A 17,331-nucleotide genomic window follows, 5' to 3' on the forward strand; every position below is an offset into this window, starting at 1 on the left:
TCTGGGGTGGCTTTTTGCCCATTCCTTTGGACTGTCTCCAAGGGCCCTGCTGGTTGTTCTTGCACACTCAAGCCCCCTATCTGATATTGCCACGAATTGCCCGCGGTGGCTTTGGGTTCCCTCTGGCCCAAATTAAGTTGCTGCTGGGAGAGACCATTCCAAACCTTGACTTATAATTTACTGGGTGTGGGATTGAAGAGTAAGTTCACGGGGGACTCTCTCCAGCCCTTCCCATGGTGCCATGATGGTGGCAGCAGCAGGTGTTCCCTTCCCCTTGCTGCAAGCCACTTGGTGGGAGTCACATGCACTAGTGCTCCCTTCTGCCAGGTCCACCCCCACAATGTGGCCTCCCCTAGCACCTCACCCTGGCCGGCTCTGAGGATTCTGGCAGGGGCAAGAGGACCTCATTTATTAAAAATCATACAAACACAAATCATTTTGTATACCATAAACAATGAGTTTATCTCAAGCAGAGAGCTTGAGACTCAACATTTGAACTCTACAGTGGCAGGTAATCCATTTGAGCTCTGAATTTTGAAAAAGCCGATAGCTCAGAATAAACCACAGACTGTCAACCACGGCTTTTCCTCACACTCCAGACAAGTGGTATCACAATAATCTTTAGATATAGCTACAAAAACTCTCCAGAAAAAAAACTCACAAACAAACACACACAATACAGGGAATACCCAACACAAAATGCCACAGCCAGCCAAATGGGAACCACAAAATGAGAAGTGAATTCTCAGCTGAGAATCAGCACCTCCTAATCCAAAAGGGGACAAACCAAGAACCAAATACTCTCAGATGAAAGAACCAATGTCACTCAATCCCCTCCCCAGACCTATTCCCTGGGAACTGCAAATGTGCTCAGTCCAAACCTGCTTACCTAGTTCCACTCAACCTCTTGGATCCCACCTCAAAGTGGCCCCTCTAAACAAACTCAACAGGGAGGTCTCAAAAACCCCCAACACACAGGTGGAAACACAATCTCAGCATCCCAAGGAACTTGACTTACAAATAAATGGCTGTGGCTGTCGTGATGCTTCCCAAGTATATTTCCTTCTCCTCAACTAAGTTCAGGTTGTGGGGAGCTGCATCTACTTGGGGAAGACAGAGACAAGAACTCCCTAGAGCTAAAACAGGCAGCCGCAGCTGCTGTGGCTGTCCCTCACCTCAAAAAGAAGTCACTCCTACCCGTGAAGACCCACAGCTTTGACCCGAGGCTACTCACTGCCTCTTCCAGAACTTCGGTCATGCCATTCCAACAGGGTGCTGACAGGCCCACCAAAGGACACCAAATTCTGTTACCAAAAATTCGGCACTTATCCCTGAGGCCACATCAGAAGAATGAGGACAAGAGGTTGGAGGAGAAGGAAAGAAATTTTATTAATTTCCCAGCAAATGAGGAGATTAGAAGACTCCGGTCTCAAAGGACCAACATACTCTAACTTTCTTTTTTCTTTCTTTCTTTTTTTTCTTTTAGTTGAGAAAAGAAAACCAAGGAAAGGGAGAAGAACTTGCCCCAGGTGACAGAACATGTTGCCCAGTGATAGAAAAACCATTTTCCCATTTTCCCCTTCCCAACATTTTGGTGGCTGAATTATCCCTGTTAGCTGATTCTCTCAGGAACTCCAACTGTAAGGAGTTTAGGAGCTGATGCAGACACAGCTGCAGAGTGACAGAGACCTGGTCTCAGAGCAGCTGGGAGGAATCCTAGAATCCTCCCTCAGTCTTCTCGTTCGCATCCCTGACTTCTGAAACACGAATACTAGAACCCCATTTGCCTTTCCCAACAAAGAACATGAGGCAATCCTCCTGCAAATGTCCTAGAAATGATAAACGATTATTTCAAACCAAGATTTAAAAACGTAAATGGGCACTGGTGTTAAGACAACATTTTAGAACACTTGAGAGAGAGGCAATGAATAGCCGAGCACAACTAACCAAACTTTGGAATCCACCAAGAATATCCTGGGGTGGGGATGGTGGGAGACTATAAAAATTCAGACTAGTATTTCCCCTTAGGAATGAGCTTCAAACACAAGACCTTCAAGGTCAAGATCAAGACCCTCTTCTCCTTGTCCTAATCATGGACTGCTCTGCTGTGATTAAGCACTGACTCTCAGTTGGTTTCACTAGGTTTATGGGTCACGGAAGTGGAAGTTCCCTTCAAAGTACAGAGACCATTACTCACCAGGGCAAATGAAGAGCTGAGAATGGGAAGACCATGGCAAGGTGTGGAGAAGGCTGTGGGCAGGCTCTTGGGCTAAGCCCCACTTGCAGATCTGCTCATGGCATCAACACCAACGCCTCTGGGGAAGGTGTTGGCCTCTGGCAAACAGGAGGCTTGGAGGCTACCTCAGAACATCCCACTCAGCCAAGGATTCCAGGCCTGGCCAGAGCCCTGCCATGTTAGGCACAGACCACATTGCACCTGCCTCAAAACATCTTTCCTGTATATCTCGTCCCAAAGATTTTGTACTTTCTTCAAGCTCTCTGTGTCACTGTCCAACCCAGACAGCTCCAAACCTGAAGGTACATGAGTGAAAGAGTTCAATTAGGCCCTCCCAAAGCCCCCTTGAATTAGAATCTATGAGGATGGGTCCACGCACCTGCATTTTAATGTGACTGCTATGCTCAGAGGCTGATATTTGCCAAGCACTTCTGTTTCACTCTAATGATATATCTGCAGTATAACTACAGCCATTGTTGGACAAAACTGCATCAATAGGAGGGAAAGAGAAGTGGAGAGGGGATAGTTTTGCTTTATCCCTAAACATACAAGACCACATCTAGGATGTTCAGTCCATTTTCAGACAATGTGTCAACTTATAATATTTTAAGATGCACACTGCCTGATTGTAGCATGTCCACACAAGGACTGTGGCAAGTCAACTTATAATATTTTAGGATGGGTACTGCCTGATTGTAGAACATCCACACAAGGACTGTGGCAAACTAAGAGTGAAGAGTGGTTACAATAATCAGGGCATTTCATGGCACAGAAGAGAAATTGTAATGGAGACAGAATGTTGATCTTGGAATGTATAAAAGCCCATTAAACAGAAGAGAGGTGGCAAATTCTGTTTTCCCATAAAAGGACCCAATCCACTCTGATGGAGTGCAATGCATGCAAGATGAATCATGAATGCATGATGCTTCAAGGTAAACAGAACTTCCTTCCTAACAATTGCACTTCCACAGCCATGGGACCTACTTCTGGAGGCAGCCACACATTTCCCAGCAGCGAAAGAAACCTAGGAGAGCCTGGCCCTCTTAGGAAGCTGTGCAGGGACTCACAGGGTGTTTGCATGGTCTCTGACACCTCACCCAACTCTGAAGGTTGAGGACTGCAGACAAAGTAGACACTCAGTACCTGCACCTTGGATTAACTCATTTGACTAGTATCATGCTTGCTATGGCTTCATTAGAAATATGTAAGGCATAACAATACAGAACAAAATTTTACACACAGCCTCAATAACAAATGTGTTTCTCATCAATAAGTTCCACCAATGGATCAAAAGTAAGACTTGGAGCCAAGATGTGGAAACAACACAAACATCAATAGATGGATGAGTGGATGAACAAAATGTGCACTGTATATCTATATAGACACACATAATGGGCTATTACTCAGAATTAAAAAAAAAGAAAAAACCAAGGAAATTCTGACACATCCTACAACATGGGAGAACCTTGAGGACAGTATACTAGGTGAAATAAGCCAGACACAAAAGGGCAAATACTGCATGATCCCATAGTATGTCAGGTATATGAGATCCTGGGAGGAGTCAAAGTCATGGAGACAGAAAGCAGAATAGCAGTTGCCAGGCACTGAGGGGAAAGGAGCATGGGAAGTTGGCATTTAATAGGAACAGAGATTCTGTTGGGGCTGAGAAAAATGTTCTGAAGATGGATGGTGATGGTGGTGGTTGCACAACATTGTGAATGTCCTCAATGCCACTCAACTGTACATTGAAGTGGGACAGCACAGAGGGAGAAGAGCCCAATATGTTTCATTTGAGTTTAGAGTGGAGAGAAGATGGCATCTGCTGGGGAGAAGGAGAGAGAGATGCAGAGACCCCGAGGAGAGTTGGGACAAAAATCAGAGGTCGGTGACAGGAGGTACCATTTACACCAGAGTTCTAGACAAGTGTGCACGTCAGTCTGGCAGTTACTTGTGTTTTCCTTCAAACTTGTTGCCAGGTTGGAAGGACTGATGACATCAGAGGCTTCTGACCTTCCTGATTGGAAGGACCTGACTCCATGGGTGCCTGGCAGCCCAGTGGACAACGGCATCTTCTCAGGGCTGGACTCCACGCCTAACTCCTCCTCAGCTTGGAGAACAGATAACAAGCTTGGTGTCAAGCAGAAGTCAGAAGAAGGCTTTGGCCAGATCAGGGTCTGAATTCTGTGGAAGGCAAGAAAGAGTTGGGGAGGAACCATGGCCACTTATCAGCGGAACTCTCAGCCTGAGGACAACAGCCGCCAGCCAGGTGCATCAGGCTACTACCCCCTGGAGGTGGTGAGGGATGATGAACGCCCAGGACCATCAGGTGAGGGGCCTGCAGGGAAAAGAGTTTTGGGAAGATTGCCTAGTCGGGAGGAAGGGCACTGAAGTCAGGAAGATGTGTGGGAAAGAAATGAAGGCTTTAGAAAGCCAGGAATGGAGACAGAGAGCACAGGACATGGGGCAAGGACGTCCACATGGAAGGAAAAGCTGGGGAGCAAGGCAGTGGGGCTGAGAGGTGAGTCCGAGACAAGGGAAGAGGGACTCAAGGGGAGCCTTCCTTTTCTTCCCCAATGGAAGTAATTCTCTACAATGAGGAAGAGTTTGAGGACAGAGAGATGCAATAGCGGCCAGGCAGATGTGGGATGGACGGATGTCAACAAAAGAGAGAGCTGGAGAGATGGCTCCGAGAAGGCCTCCGTCTGTGGGGCTGCAGAGGGTGGAAGAGAGGTCTAGTTGGGGGGACAGGGAACAGTTAGGTGATCAGTTGGCTGAATTCCAAAGACAGAGCTGGACACTGTAGCCTGGTTTCTTTACTCAGCCCCTCGGGTAGATCCCAACCCACTGCCTCAGTCTCCTGGCCAGAAAAGGAAGAGGGAGTGGTCATCCCATTCCGAGAATCAGGACTTGGAGGAGGAGCTGCTGGTCCCTGAGCCTAAGGACATCTGGGCCGTGGAGTCGCTGCATGGGCTGAAGATGAGACTGAAGAAGCAGCGAGTGTCGTCAGTGCTTCCCGAGCACCACGAGGTCTTCACCAGGCTGCTTGGTAGGAGGAGACCCCAGACAGCACCCTCCAATCTTATCCTTTTGAAAAAAAGAAGAAACTTCTAATCACTACACTTTTCTAGCCAAAAGAATGCCCTGTTAGTGGGCAATCTGTCCGTCCCTGGAGGATGCAATACGTGTCACTCAGCAGGGACACTTAGAAGATGGTAGAGGATGAGGCTAGACTTGAAAAAGCTCTGCCCTTGGGATAAGAAAGCTGCACCCTCTGAAACTTACCAGCTCTGGCTGACTTTTGGGGAATCTAAGTGTCGGCACCTGTAGAGGGGGAGAGCAAGGCTGTGTCTGTCCCCTGATGTGACTATCCAGTGGAAAATGGCTCAAGTCACTCTGTGACTTCTGCAGTGGTACACTCCTGTAGGATGAGGGGTATCCAGGATCTTCCTCGTGCACATATGCCACTGACATCTAAACCCTCCCTCGGTCACTCCTCAGGGGAATCTCAGGCCAGGAGCCTCCGTCCCTTGCCCAGTGAATGTTCTCTCTCCTCTCTCCACTCATTTAACCCTTGGCCACAATCCAGAACCTTCTCCCAGGGAGGCAGAGTTCTCCTCTTTGCTCAGAGTTGCTCCCACCACAGCAACTCTGTCCCACTTCTCAACCTAACGCATGCTCTCTTTTCACAGAGGATCCTGTCATTAGAAACTTCCTGGCCTGGGACAAAAATCTAAGAGTATCTGACAAAGTAAGGTGGTTCTGCTCCAACACACAGCCTGGGGGGGCGGGGCTTTCTAACCCACAGTTCCATTTCTCTCTTCCTCTGCGTCTCTCCCACCGGATGCTCCCACAGTCCTGAGCCTTGTAGGACTTGTCAGCATCTCCCTTCCCGGGCCTGGAGGTCTCCTGCAGCTGGATACACGGCCCTGCTCAGGTGGGGTCGGCACAGTCTTGTCCTGGGCGTTGTCTCATTGGTCATCGCCAGTCTCAGCTCCTGGCCCCTCTCCTCTCAGCTCTCTGGGACTGTCTTCTGCCACAGCTCACCAAAGGCCCTCCCGACATCAGCCGTGCAGAACACCTTCCCTCCAGAGATCCTGGCAGAACTCGCCATCCCGGGAGCACTGTGGACCTCGCTGCCTCTGACTCCTGTGATTTGTAATCGACGCTCAGACATATCCTGCCCCCCTCAAATGAACACGATGTCACCCAATACAGGGGTCTCTTGTCTGACTAGGAACCCCTGCCCCGGCCTACCATTCCTTTGTCCCCATGTTCTTCCTCTTCCACAAGGGACCCCTCTCTTACTGCTTTTGCTCTCTCGCCATCAGTATCTCCTCTCTATGGTGATAGCCTACTTTAGCCGGGCTGGCCTCTTCTCCTGGCAATACCAACGCATTCATTTCTTCATAGCGCTGTGAGTACTTTGCCTTGTCCCATCAATCAATATTCATTACCCTGAGAGGGGGAGAAGCGGGACTCTAACCTCTCATCTACTTTTAACCTTTCTGTACTGTTATTATGTGTATAAAAATGATATTATACTGAGTGCTCTTCCACTGTTCTTTGTAAAAACAAAACACCCAAATGTCACTTTAAAAAACTAACCAAATGAAAGGAAACATAAAACTCTGCCTACATGGAGAGAAAAACAAAACTGACACAACCCTGCCCGCCAAGAAAATAGCTGTTTCTGCTTCCTCTGTCCCTGTCCCTCCAGTGTCAACACCAAATGTGAGTGTCCATCTTCCTCCTCTGGATTCCCGTGTCAGATGCCACAACTCAGGCCCCCTTCACGACACAAAGAGATTGCAAAATGCTCCCCACTGGTGTTTCTTACAAGCCTCTCTCCCAGAGCCAATGGGCTTTATATGTGTTGCCTGCATAATCCTTCCAAAACACATGCCTAAGCCCCCACTGCCTTCCTTAACCCATCGGCTAACGACTGTCTCCATCAAGGCCAAGGTTCTCAGTTTGAATTCAACTCTTTCGACAATCTCTCCACAACCAAACCTGCTCACCACCTCGGTATTTCATTCCTGTGTTTCCTGCTCCCTCCAAATGCCCTTCCCTCTATTTTCACGTGGTGTTTTCTGTCTGAGTGTCTTCCACACGTACGGAAAAACTACTCAGCCTTAAAGTCAGTTCAAACACCACAACTCCACTGATGCCTTCCCCGATCTTCCAACTGCGCATACCAGTAGCACTTGAGTTAAATCCTATCGCAGTATGACATTGTGGGTTATAGTTTCTGATCTCCGCGCCTCTTTCCCCAACCCCACTAGACCAGACACCTTTTGAAGGCAGAGTCTTCTCAAAATATCAAGCATTCTTAAAACAACACAATTCTTTACATTTTGCGGGTGTTTGTGTTATACTGAATCTAGGAGGTCACTAGTCTGGTATTTGGCTATAAGATCCACCTTTCACTCATTCACTGGTCCATTCATTTATTCAACAAACCCTTGGGAAGTACGTCCTACGTGCCAGGGAATGTGAGGGGACGGGAAGAGGGATCCAGCAAAAGCTTGTTCAATTAAATGCACCAACAGGAACCAAATCCTGTCTTAGCCATTTCCCAGGAGAGGGATGAATACAGAAATAAACCAGTCAGTTCCTGTCCCCTCAGGGCATTTACGACATACTGGGGGAGATAGGTGTGTGCACCTGTAGCAGGTTGATGGGAAGGGGGACGGAGACGGGGCTGGGGAAATCGTGATGCCAACTGCCTTGTGTCAGGACAGCAGGCGACAGCCTCAGGCCTTGCAGGGGGCGGGGTCTGTCTTCACCCTCAGCCTGTGAGAGGCCCCTGCACAAGGTCTCTGTCCAGCAGTGGCCTCCTGATGAAGGGGTGGAGCTCTGTGACACTGGGTGGGACTGACACGGGTCCTGTGCTGAACACGGGCAGCCTGTCCTCCTCTCTGCAAAACTGACCTCAGGCAGAGTCCCTTCTCTGCCTTCCTGCTGGGGTCCCTGACAAGCCACCTGATTTCTCTCTCCAGCTACCTGGCCAATGACATCGAGGAGGATAACCAGGCCCCCAAGAAAGCCATTTTGTCATTTCTGTATGGGAAGAGCCGCTCCCAGCGTCCTCTGTTCCACAAGCTGCGCTACCAGTTCATCCAATCCATGGGCTGGAGGGCTAGAGTTTCCCGGGAAGAGTGTGAAGAGGTGGGTGGGCTGTGGGAATCTGGGGGTGGTGGTGGGAAGGGACCGGGCTGGACTGGAGGCTGGATACGGGGAGGAAGGGGTCTTCCCTGGGAGTCGCCATCTTTTAGGAGGCTGTTTATCTCTCCAGATCCAGGCTTATGATCCCAACCTCTGGGTGTGGGGGCGAGATCGCACCCTCATTCCCTACAGCTCCGGAGACCGTGGAGGCCCAAGGTCATCGACCTGAAGAAAGGTACATCTACATCTGCATTCTCTGGCCAAAGACACAGCGATCTGTTGTCCTCTGAGGGCATCCGCAGCACCGAATTGCTTGGCCCATACTGGAACCCCCATCCACATCCCCCTTGTACACGCTGGGAAACAGCCCAGCCACACCACACAGCCAGACCCTCCGGTCAGCTTCACGGCCACACACTGACAGCCACACACAGGCACAGCCTCGGGGAGATGTGCTGGGAGCCAGCGAGGCCACCAGCCACACCCCGGGAAAACCAGTTTGTCACAGAGGTACAGATCTGGCAGAAATCCTTTAACCCAAAGCACCTGGGACCAAAGGACACCTTTGATGAAATGAGAATTTTCATCAAAAGTGAATATACTTTTGTGGTAAATTCACATTTTCCCCCATATACTGTATTGTGTTTTCACTTTCTCTTTTTCATTTATTTGGTCCCTTAGGGATACTGACTATACAGAGTTACTTATACTGAGGTAATGGTTTAACACTCTGCATGTTCAGTGACAAAAACAAAAATTATAACTACCAATATTTTCATCCAAATTTGCTTCCAGACAAGATGTTCCTGACCAGACCACTCCCGAATTCTTGCTTTCCCCCAGCTGATCACTTCTGAACCAATTTCTCCTCATACAATCACAATTTTTTCCCCAGAATTCATAGTCAAGGAAGTTTGTCAGAACGATGGAAGGTTAAGACATACTGGCTTCGGCTCAGCTTATTATGACTGACATTTTACTGTTACCGGTTTGGGCAGAGAATTAAATAAAGATCTGGTTTAAATCATATGCAGCTAGCAAGGTTAGGACCAAGCATTCTATGAAAGCCTTAGGGGCAGGGTGTGGTGGCTCACACCTGCAATCCAAGCACAGTGGGAGGGAGGCGGTGGGAGGATCCCTTGAGGACCAGCCCTCACAAAAGACAGACCCTGTCTCTACTAAAATGAGAAAAATATTAGGCGGGCATAGTGGTGCACACCTGTGGTCCCAGCTACTCGGGAGGCTGAGGCAGGAGGATCCCTTGAGCCCAGGAATCAGAGCTTGCAGTGAGCTATGATGATGCCACTATAGTCTAGCTGGGGGTGACAGACAGAGACTCTGTCACAAACGAATGAACAAACAACATCAGAGATTAGGACGAGGGATGAGGCATCTGGTCTCACGATGCTGACATGTTAGTGATGCTTACAGCATGGTCCCAAGTTTAGATTTTAAGTAACAGAAAGGGTCCAAGCTGGGATGGACTCCCAAGCCACATTCTCCAAGTGCGCTCTACCCCCTTGAGCAGAATCCCCTCACCTAACATCCACACCGTCAAGCAGACTGCTGGCCTGACCTTGGGTATATTAAGTGGTTTGAGGAGTCAGGATCACCAGGTCTGAGAATCAAAACTGAAAACGATGGTTCAGGATCGGGGTTTAGAATGAAGGGTTAGATATACACTGGATTGATAACTTAGTCTAAACTCTGGTTGGGACTGACTCAGAATGTGAATAATCTTCCTGCCTGCACAATGGCCTCCTTCCAGTCTGACATCGTCTCTCTCTTACTTCCAGCTGGCTGGACCCAGGGGAGAAGCAGAACCTGCTTTTCAGCTGTTTCTAACATGTTACAAAATCCAAACTTTGTGTTTTTGTTTTAACTAATATATGTTTGCGTTTCTCTAATTTTTGTTTGGTTCTTTTTCTTTCTACGTTGATCTTTTTAAAAAATATATTTTATTCCCTGCAGATATTTTTAAGCCTTTCTTTAAACATTGTAAATATAGCCGGGTCTGATCATTCTGAGACCCGAAGTCCCCTCAGATGTTTCCTCTGTCTGCCATTCCCACTGTTTTTGCCGCTGGCATTCCCACCAACACTGCCCCAGAGCCTTCATATCCCACCGTCTCATCAGCTCTGGGATTATCCAACGTTAATCTCTGCCAATTGAGAGGAGAAATAAATATTACCTCATTTTTTATTTATATGCTATTCCTTGTGAGTGATGTCGCTCATTATTGCTACCTCTATTAACGACTTCTCCTTTTGTATGAATTGGTTTTTCTTTGCGGTTCTATTCAGCTGTTTCTCTTTTTCTTGTTGACATATGAGTTTTGGGGTCATTCAATAAACTGGCATTCCTCAAACATACCATGGTGCCTCGTGTCCTGTGTGCATATTTTTGACTCTAAGCTGCTCATTGGAGAATTGTTTGTGGAGCTCCTCTGAGCTCCAGGATCAAGTGAACTTCTCTAAAGAGAGAGATGAGGCCGAGGCCACAGAGAAGGAACAGAGCTAGGGCGACTCCCAGGGTGCCGAGGAGGGGACCCCTGAGCAGAGGAGGAGGAGCGCCTGTGCCGGCTCCAAGGCAGCTGGCAGGTGACCCCAGGACAGCAGTGTGGGAGCCACAGGGACCCACGCAAGGGCCCACACTCAGGCCGACTCCCGCGGGCGAGGGGGGGGGAGGGCGAGGAGCAGCTGGCTCTACTGGGGAGCAGCGAGACCAGGGCGGCAAGCAAGGCTTGGATGGCCTGACGACTCCTGAGAGCAGATCCCACGAGAAACCTGAATCTAGGCACAGGACTGGGCACCAGAATGTTGCCCAAGGACAGAAAATGATGCCACAGGAGCCAGGATGGTGGTGGCAGGAACAGATGGAGGGACAGTAGCGCGGGTCTTTGAGGACTTCAGAATGGGAACAAGCACTGGGGAGCAGCTTTGGGAAGATGAAATGTGGAGAAAGTGCAGTGACATTATAAGGGTGACACAACAGTGTCCGGCAGGCATCCCAGGGTCACTTGTGTCTGCAGCTACTCCCATCCGCTCAGCTTGACCCCATCATGCTGATGTAGTCCCTCTACAGCTACTCCCGTGCATTCAGCTTTTCCCACAATATGTTGCTACATCTCTGCTTCCTCATGACTAAAGTGCCCAGCCTGGCTGTTCAGCTGTGCTGACCTACACATAGCTCCACCTCTAGCGAAGATGGAGGCAGAGATTAGGGTGATGTAGCCAGAATCTGTTAAAAATATATATATATGGATATATGTATGTAAAATTTCTATTTCCAGGTGTTATAGCCCCCTGGAAGAATAATACTTGTATAACTTCTATGTGGGGGAAGATTCTACAGAACTATGAAATTCAGAAAGCCCAAATTCTCCAAAGGAAAAGATACACAGTTTTAATTCTGTAAAATTTTTAAATTTTGATATATAAAGACCAATCTAAACCGAGTCAAAAGGCAAATGACATACTGGAAATTTATTTATAATATCTTTTTTAAAGATATAGCATTTCTAAGACCTCCTACAAATAAGAAAAAAAGAAAAAAGAAAAATAGCAAAGATTAGGAACACAGCATTCACAAATAATTCAGGATAAATATCTCATACATATATATGGAAAATATCTGGACCTTACTGTGTTAGTCTACTTGGGCTGGCATAACACAGGACTATAGACGATGTAGGTTAAATTACAGAAATTTATTTTCTCACAGTTCTGGAGGCTGGAAGGCCAAGACCAAGGTGCCATCAGGTTGGTTTCTAGTCAGGCCTCTCTTCCTAGTTTATAGACGGCTGGCTTCTTACTGTGCCCTCACATGGCCTTTTCCTATGCGCATAAATGGGACTACAGGCATGTGCCACCGTATCCAGTCTGTTTGTTTTATTTTGAAGAAAATGACCTAATGTATGAGAAAGTCAAAACAGACCATAGAGAATTATTCTGGTGAGATACAGAATCACTGCTATTTGGGCAGATTACATAGAACGTAAAGAATAACTTTTATAACCTCTCACTAAGAGCAAACCAGCACTCCATGAAAAAGTCATCATTACAAGAGAGAGAAAACCAAATTCCAGTATTATCAAGATAATACTTGATAATAACAGAACCACAAACTTTTTTTGAAAATCCTACAAATGAATTTATCAAAAGGGAGCAACCTTTGGCCAAGGCAAATATCATTTTCCTTCCACTAATCTACAACTTTCTATACTCATTCAGGTTTTATCCTTTACTCTCCTCTTTCTGGTTCTGGAACAACCAGCCATTTTATGATAGGACAAAACTATTTTCTTTTTTCCATTAATAAACAAAACACATCTCATTTTCTTACACACAAACTTGTATCTCTCTGTCAACATTGATCCCAATACAGTCTTATCAGTGTATACTAATTATAACTTTTAACCAAAGTTACTTCCATTTCACAGAGAAAAGTAGGGCTTGAAGAATTGAGAACTGTCTGTCACACATCAGCATTTTAGCAGACTAGTAGAACTCACAAATATACACAACACAACTTTACCTAGCTATAAACATGCCTAATATACCTTCTCAAGGTGGTAAAATGAACACATTCGTTAACAGACTCAAAAATATAGCCTCTCTGTAACAACAAAAAATAAAAAAGGAAGCCAGGCACAGTGGCTTGTGAGTGTAGTCCCAGCTACCTGGGAGGCTGAGGTGGGAAGATCACTGGAAGGCCAGAAGTTCCAGGCTTTAGTGCACCATGATCGCACCTGGGAAAAGCCACTGCACTCCAGCCTGGGCAACATTGTGAGACCCTCTCTCTAAAAAATAAAAAATAAAAAGGAAGAGCATGTAAACTTGAAATTATGCTTAGTAATCAATGTTTCAAAATTCTATCTTACTTAGAAATGATCTAGGTACCCAATGATTATCTGTAAATGAACTCAATGTAATATCAGTTTAAGGGTTTAAGTGAATGATCTTGGATTTTTTTGTCAAGCTGACATCCACAAAACATAGCTATTGTTGAAATAAAGTTTGTCAAAATAATAACTAAGTTTGGTTAAACACAAATTTACATTTGTTATAACCATAAACATTAAGTAGGAGTAATGCTACTTATTTACTCAGTAAGCCTATGTAAGTTTAGAAAAAACATACTTAAATGCAATTAAAAAAGTATGCTTAACAATGATAAATCAGTCTCTAAAGAGATCATGGAGAAAAAAATAAAAATAAAAGTTATAAATAATTTAGAAAAATTGTTTTAAAAATTTAACAAAAATAAAAAATAACAATGATAAATCAGGTAAGACATACCTGTTTTTATTAAACCAAAAATACTAAACTAGTCTCATTTACTGAAGATCAACATAAATTATGTTGTTTTAGTCAGTTTGGACTGCTGTAACAAGTTACCATAAACTGGGTGGCTTAAAAAACAAACGTTTATGCCTCACAATTCTGGAGGCTGGAAGTCCAAGTTCAGGGTGCCAGAATGGTCCCGTTCTGGTGAGGGTCCTTTTCCAGGTTGCAGACTGCCCACTTCTTGTGCCTTCACATGGTAGAAAGCAAGCTGGCTAACTCTCCGCTCTCTTCTCATGCAGGCACTAATCCCACCCATGAGGGCTCCACTCTCACGACCTAATTACCTCTCAGAGGCCCCACCTCCAAATGCCATTTCATTGGCAGGTGAGAATTCTACCACTGAACTACCCATGACATCCCACTGGGATTAGGGTTTCAACATACAAATTTGGGGGTGACACAAATATTCAGTCCATGGCATATGTGAACTTGAATTCTTAAAACATTTGAGTTGGTTTCCGTACAAATACTTTGCTAGCACATTGAAAGTATTAGAAGTCCAATTTCCTTTTTTTTTTTTTTTGAGAATTTAGGCATATTCAGTTTATATAAGCCTGTTTTTATCTCTATAAGCCAAACAGAACGGTCTTTAAGATGCTCTATAATCTACTTTAGTAGTACTCAGAGGTAGGAAAACATTACACACAGAATCAGAGGTAAAGACCTTTCTGAATTACAAACACACAGACATACAGAGAAAGCGAGTTTATAGCTTCAGTTCTAAAATTTCAGATATGGGTCAAGAGCAAACACAGAAACGCAAAAACTCACCAGTCCAGGTATCAAAGAGCTGTTCTACTCCCGCTGGGCATGAAATTCTTAATTGATGTGAGTTCAAAGTAGACAAAAAGACAAACAGATAAGACTAACAAGCCAGACTTTCTGTTGTCTGTCATTTAACAGACATTAGGCCTCTGGAAAACATTAATCCTCGAACAGATCGCCAAGTGGTGAGACCATAAAGCCAAATTCCTAATCCTTGATGCTAGCAACGATGAAAGAAAAGAAAAAAAAACCTCAGCTGTAAAAGAACCAAAACCAAAGCAAAACACAAAATTGGTAGAATGGGAAATTACTGAAAAACAGGAAGTCAGCAAAGCCTTTTTGCCACGTTGGACTCACTCGTAGGAGCCAAGAAAAATCACCTGGGCTCCAGCCCCTCGCCTGCGCATGTGCGCCTCGCTGGAGACGGTTTGCTCGGCTCAGTTTTGTGATTCCAGGGGGGGGTCTCGGTGAAGACCTCAAAACCGTTAAAACAGAAGACAAGATTATGACTGTCACACAAATAGAAAAATGAGCACATCCTAAAGATTTTATTTAATTCAAGAGGCCCTGGCAGATACTGTGACCGGTTCAAAAGGGAATCTGAGGAACAAACGTATTTACAGATCAGGAATATTGAAATTATTAAGCAAATGGAGAAATGGAGTCAAAACTGGATTTCCTCTGGTGTGTGGGGGAAGGGGAGTCCACCAGCTTCCGCAAGCAGGACGTAATTTGCATCTGTTAACCACAATTTTCAAAAAGGTGTAAAATAGCTCAAAGACTATGAACAGGGCCGGAATCAAACAACAAGGTCTTCCAAACAATGGTTAATTTTCCACTGAAACACAGAATTATTTTTCTACACACTTTATCCTCTTCAGGAGGTAAAGTTATGGGTAATTTTCTTCTTTCAATTCTGCATGTAGTTTCTGATATACGGTTGTTACGAATTAAAAGTGGTTTGGAAAAGCTAAATTTCTTTTCTCCTTGTTGGGGGAGGAAGGTATCCTCTTCCAGGCTAATACTCTATTTTATCGCTGGGCTCAATGTCCTAACATTTTAGTTAAATGTCTCATTTGTTGAGCATAAGCAAATGTGACATGACGCACCCCTTTCCTTTATTTATCACGGTTGTGCGTGGACACTGATTCTCTTATTTTTTTAATTTTGATTGATTGGTTGAGAGAGGGTCTCGCTGTGTCGCCCAGGCTGGAGCGCAGTGGGGCAAACACAGCTCACTGCGGCCTCGAACTTGGCCTGCAGCGATCCTCAGCCTCGGCCCCGCAGAGTGCCGGGAGTACCCGCTTTAACCACCACGCCAGGCCTAGACGGTCCCCTAAAGACGTGGCCTTAGAATAAGGAGAAATTTGAGTTCGGGGCTCGGGGCTGCCAGGGCCCACTGCACAGAGACTCTCAGAGCCAGACGAGGCAGAGACCTTTAAGACGTTCCTTAAACCTGGTGGCGCATAGATTCGTGGGAAATAGTCCTGGTACCTGTCCTAGGGCGGTGGCGGCCCTGGAGGTGGAGTCTGGTGCTCTCTTGCGCATGTGCACCTCGCCCTAGTTGCCAAGCTCTGGCGTCCACTGGGGGAGATCCCGGAGCCTGCGGGGCTGAGCACACCCAGGGGTCGCGGGGCCCCGGGTTCGCGCGGGTTTGGCAGAGGCTGTAGTGGGGACTTTGTAAATTATTTACTGGATAAATACATAAGCGCCGGCTTGGGTACTGGCCTGCCCTTTGCCATCCTTTAGTTGCTCCATCCTGCAGTTCGGTCCCAATCCTCCTAGCTCTCACCTGCTCTGGTTCAAGGCCTTATGTTTGGCTTTGAACTTCAACTCCCAGTACCTACTTCAGGCAAAAGCTCACAGTGAACTAGTGGCAAAAGGATGTCTCCTTAACAAAATGTATCATTTATCAATGCCTCTCACGTGCAAGGAATAGCATACTGGACAAAAGATGGCTTAAAAGAAGTCTTTTTCTCAGGCTGGTGCTTAGCAGCTCTGGACCAGCTTCTCTAGGATTTTGGCCAGGCCCAAGTGATCAAGAAAATGGCTGCAGCAAGTGTAAGGACCCGGGTCCTCTCAATTGTGCTAAAGATAATGGCCCAGTGGTCTTCCTCCCACAATTCCTGCCTTTTATTATGGAGGAAAACCTTCACAGGACGACTATGCCCTGGGCTGACTTCTGTTCACATCTCACCTGCCAAAGCTAGGTTCCACGTACCTATCAAGGCTGACCCTCTCTTACTATTTCTGTCAATTCTTGTCAAAATCCGAGAGCATTTTCTTTAGCACAGAGGAAGGAGGGAAATTATTTGGGGTAGGCAACCAGAAGTGTCTGTTACGCTTGAACAAATACAAATATAATGTTTTTTAAAAAGCAGTTATACCTACCAATGAAACATTAGAGCATTCCAGCTAATTCATTAAGACAAGAGAAAACGAGAAGTTGAAATATTAAAACTAATGAAATTATGACACTTACTAGCAGATGGTATGTTTTCCTACTTAGAAAACCCAAGAAAACTAATGGATAATTCACTAAAATAGACAAGAGAGTTCAGAAACGTAGATGGCAAATAAATAAACAAATCAGTAGATTTCCTATATGCCAGCTACAAAGTTGGGGAACGTTAAAGAAAAAAAAGAAACCCAACCACAACAGCTTTAAAAGAAATAAAATACCTAGGAATCAATGCACATTTTCTTTGAGGTTGATCAGGCTTTAGTGTTTCATGTTACATAGATCATTGTTTTGCAACCAAGGTACCCACCTCTGCCACTTCCCTTGAGAGCTCTAAGGCAGCTCCGTGCAGCCTT

General features: G+C 45.9%; 1 protein-coding gene and 1 long non-coding RNA gene across 2 annotated transcripts; one reads left to right on the top strand and one right to left on the bottom strand.

Moving 5' to 3' along the window:
• Positions 1-4,450: 4,450 nt before the first annotated feature.
• Positions 4,451-8,630, top strand: SPDYE3 (speedy/RINGO cell cycle regulator family member E3). Its single transcript, XM_045542153.1, has 6 exons — positions 4,451-4,531; positions 5,021-5,282; positions 5,926-5,984; positions 6,565-6,650; positions 8,236-8,404; positions 8,532-8,630. The coding sequence occupies exons 1-6, from the start codon at positions 4,451-4,453 to the stop codon at positions 8,628-8,630; spliced, it is 756 nt and encodes a 251-aa protein (XP_045398109.1).
• Positions 8,631-12,276: 3,646 nt separating this feature from the next.
• On the bottom strand, positions 12,277-14,837 carry LOC123631600. The gene is made up of 3 exons (XR_006733195.1): positions 14,521-14,837; positions 13,083-13,202; positions 12,277-12,310 (listed from the first exon to the last, which is right to left on the bottom strand). It is a non-coding gene; the product is annotated as an uncharacterized LOC123631600 (long non-coding RNA).
• Positions 14,838-17,331: the final 2,494 nt, after the last annotated feature.

This window comes from Lemur catta, chromosome 2 (genome assembly GCF_020740605.2).
Source record: "Lemur catta isolate mLemCat1 chromosome 2, mLemCat1.pri, whole genome shotgun sequence".
In the NCBI taxonomy this organism is placed as follows: domain Eukaryota; kingdom Metazoa; phylum Chordata; class Mammalia; order Primates; family Lemuridae; genus Lemur; species Lemur catta.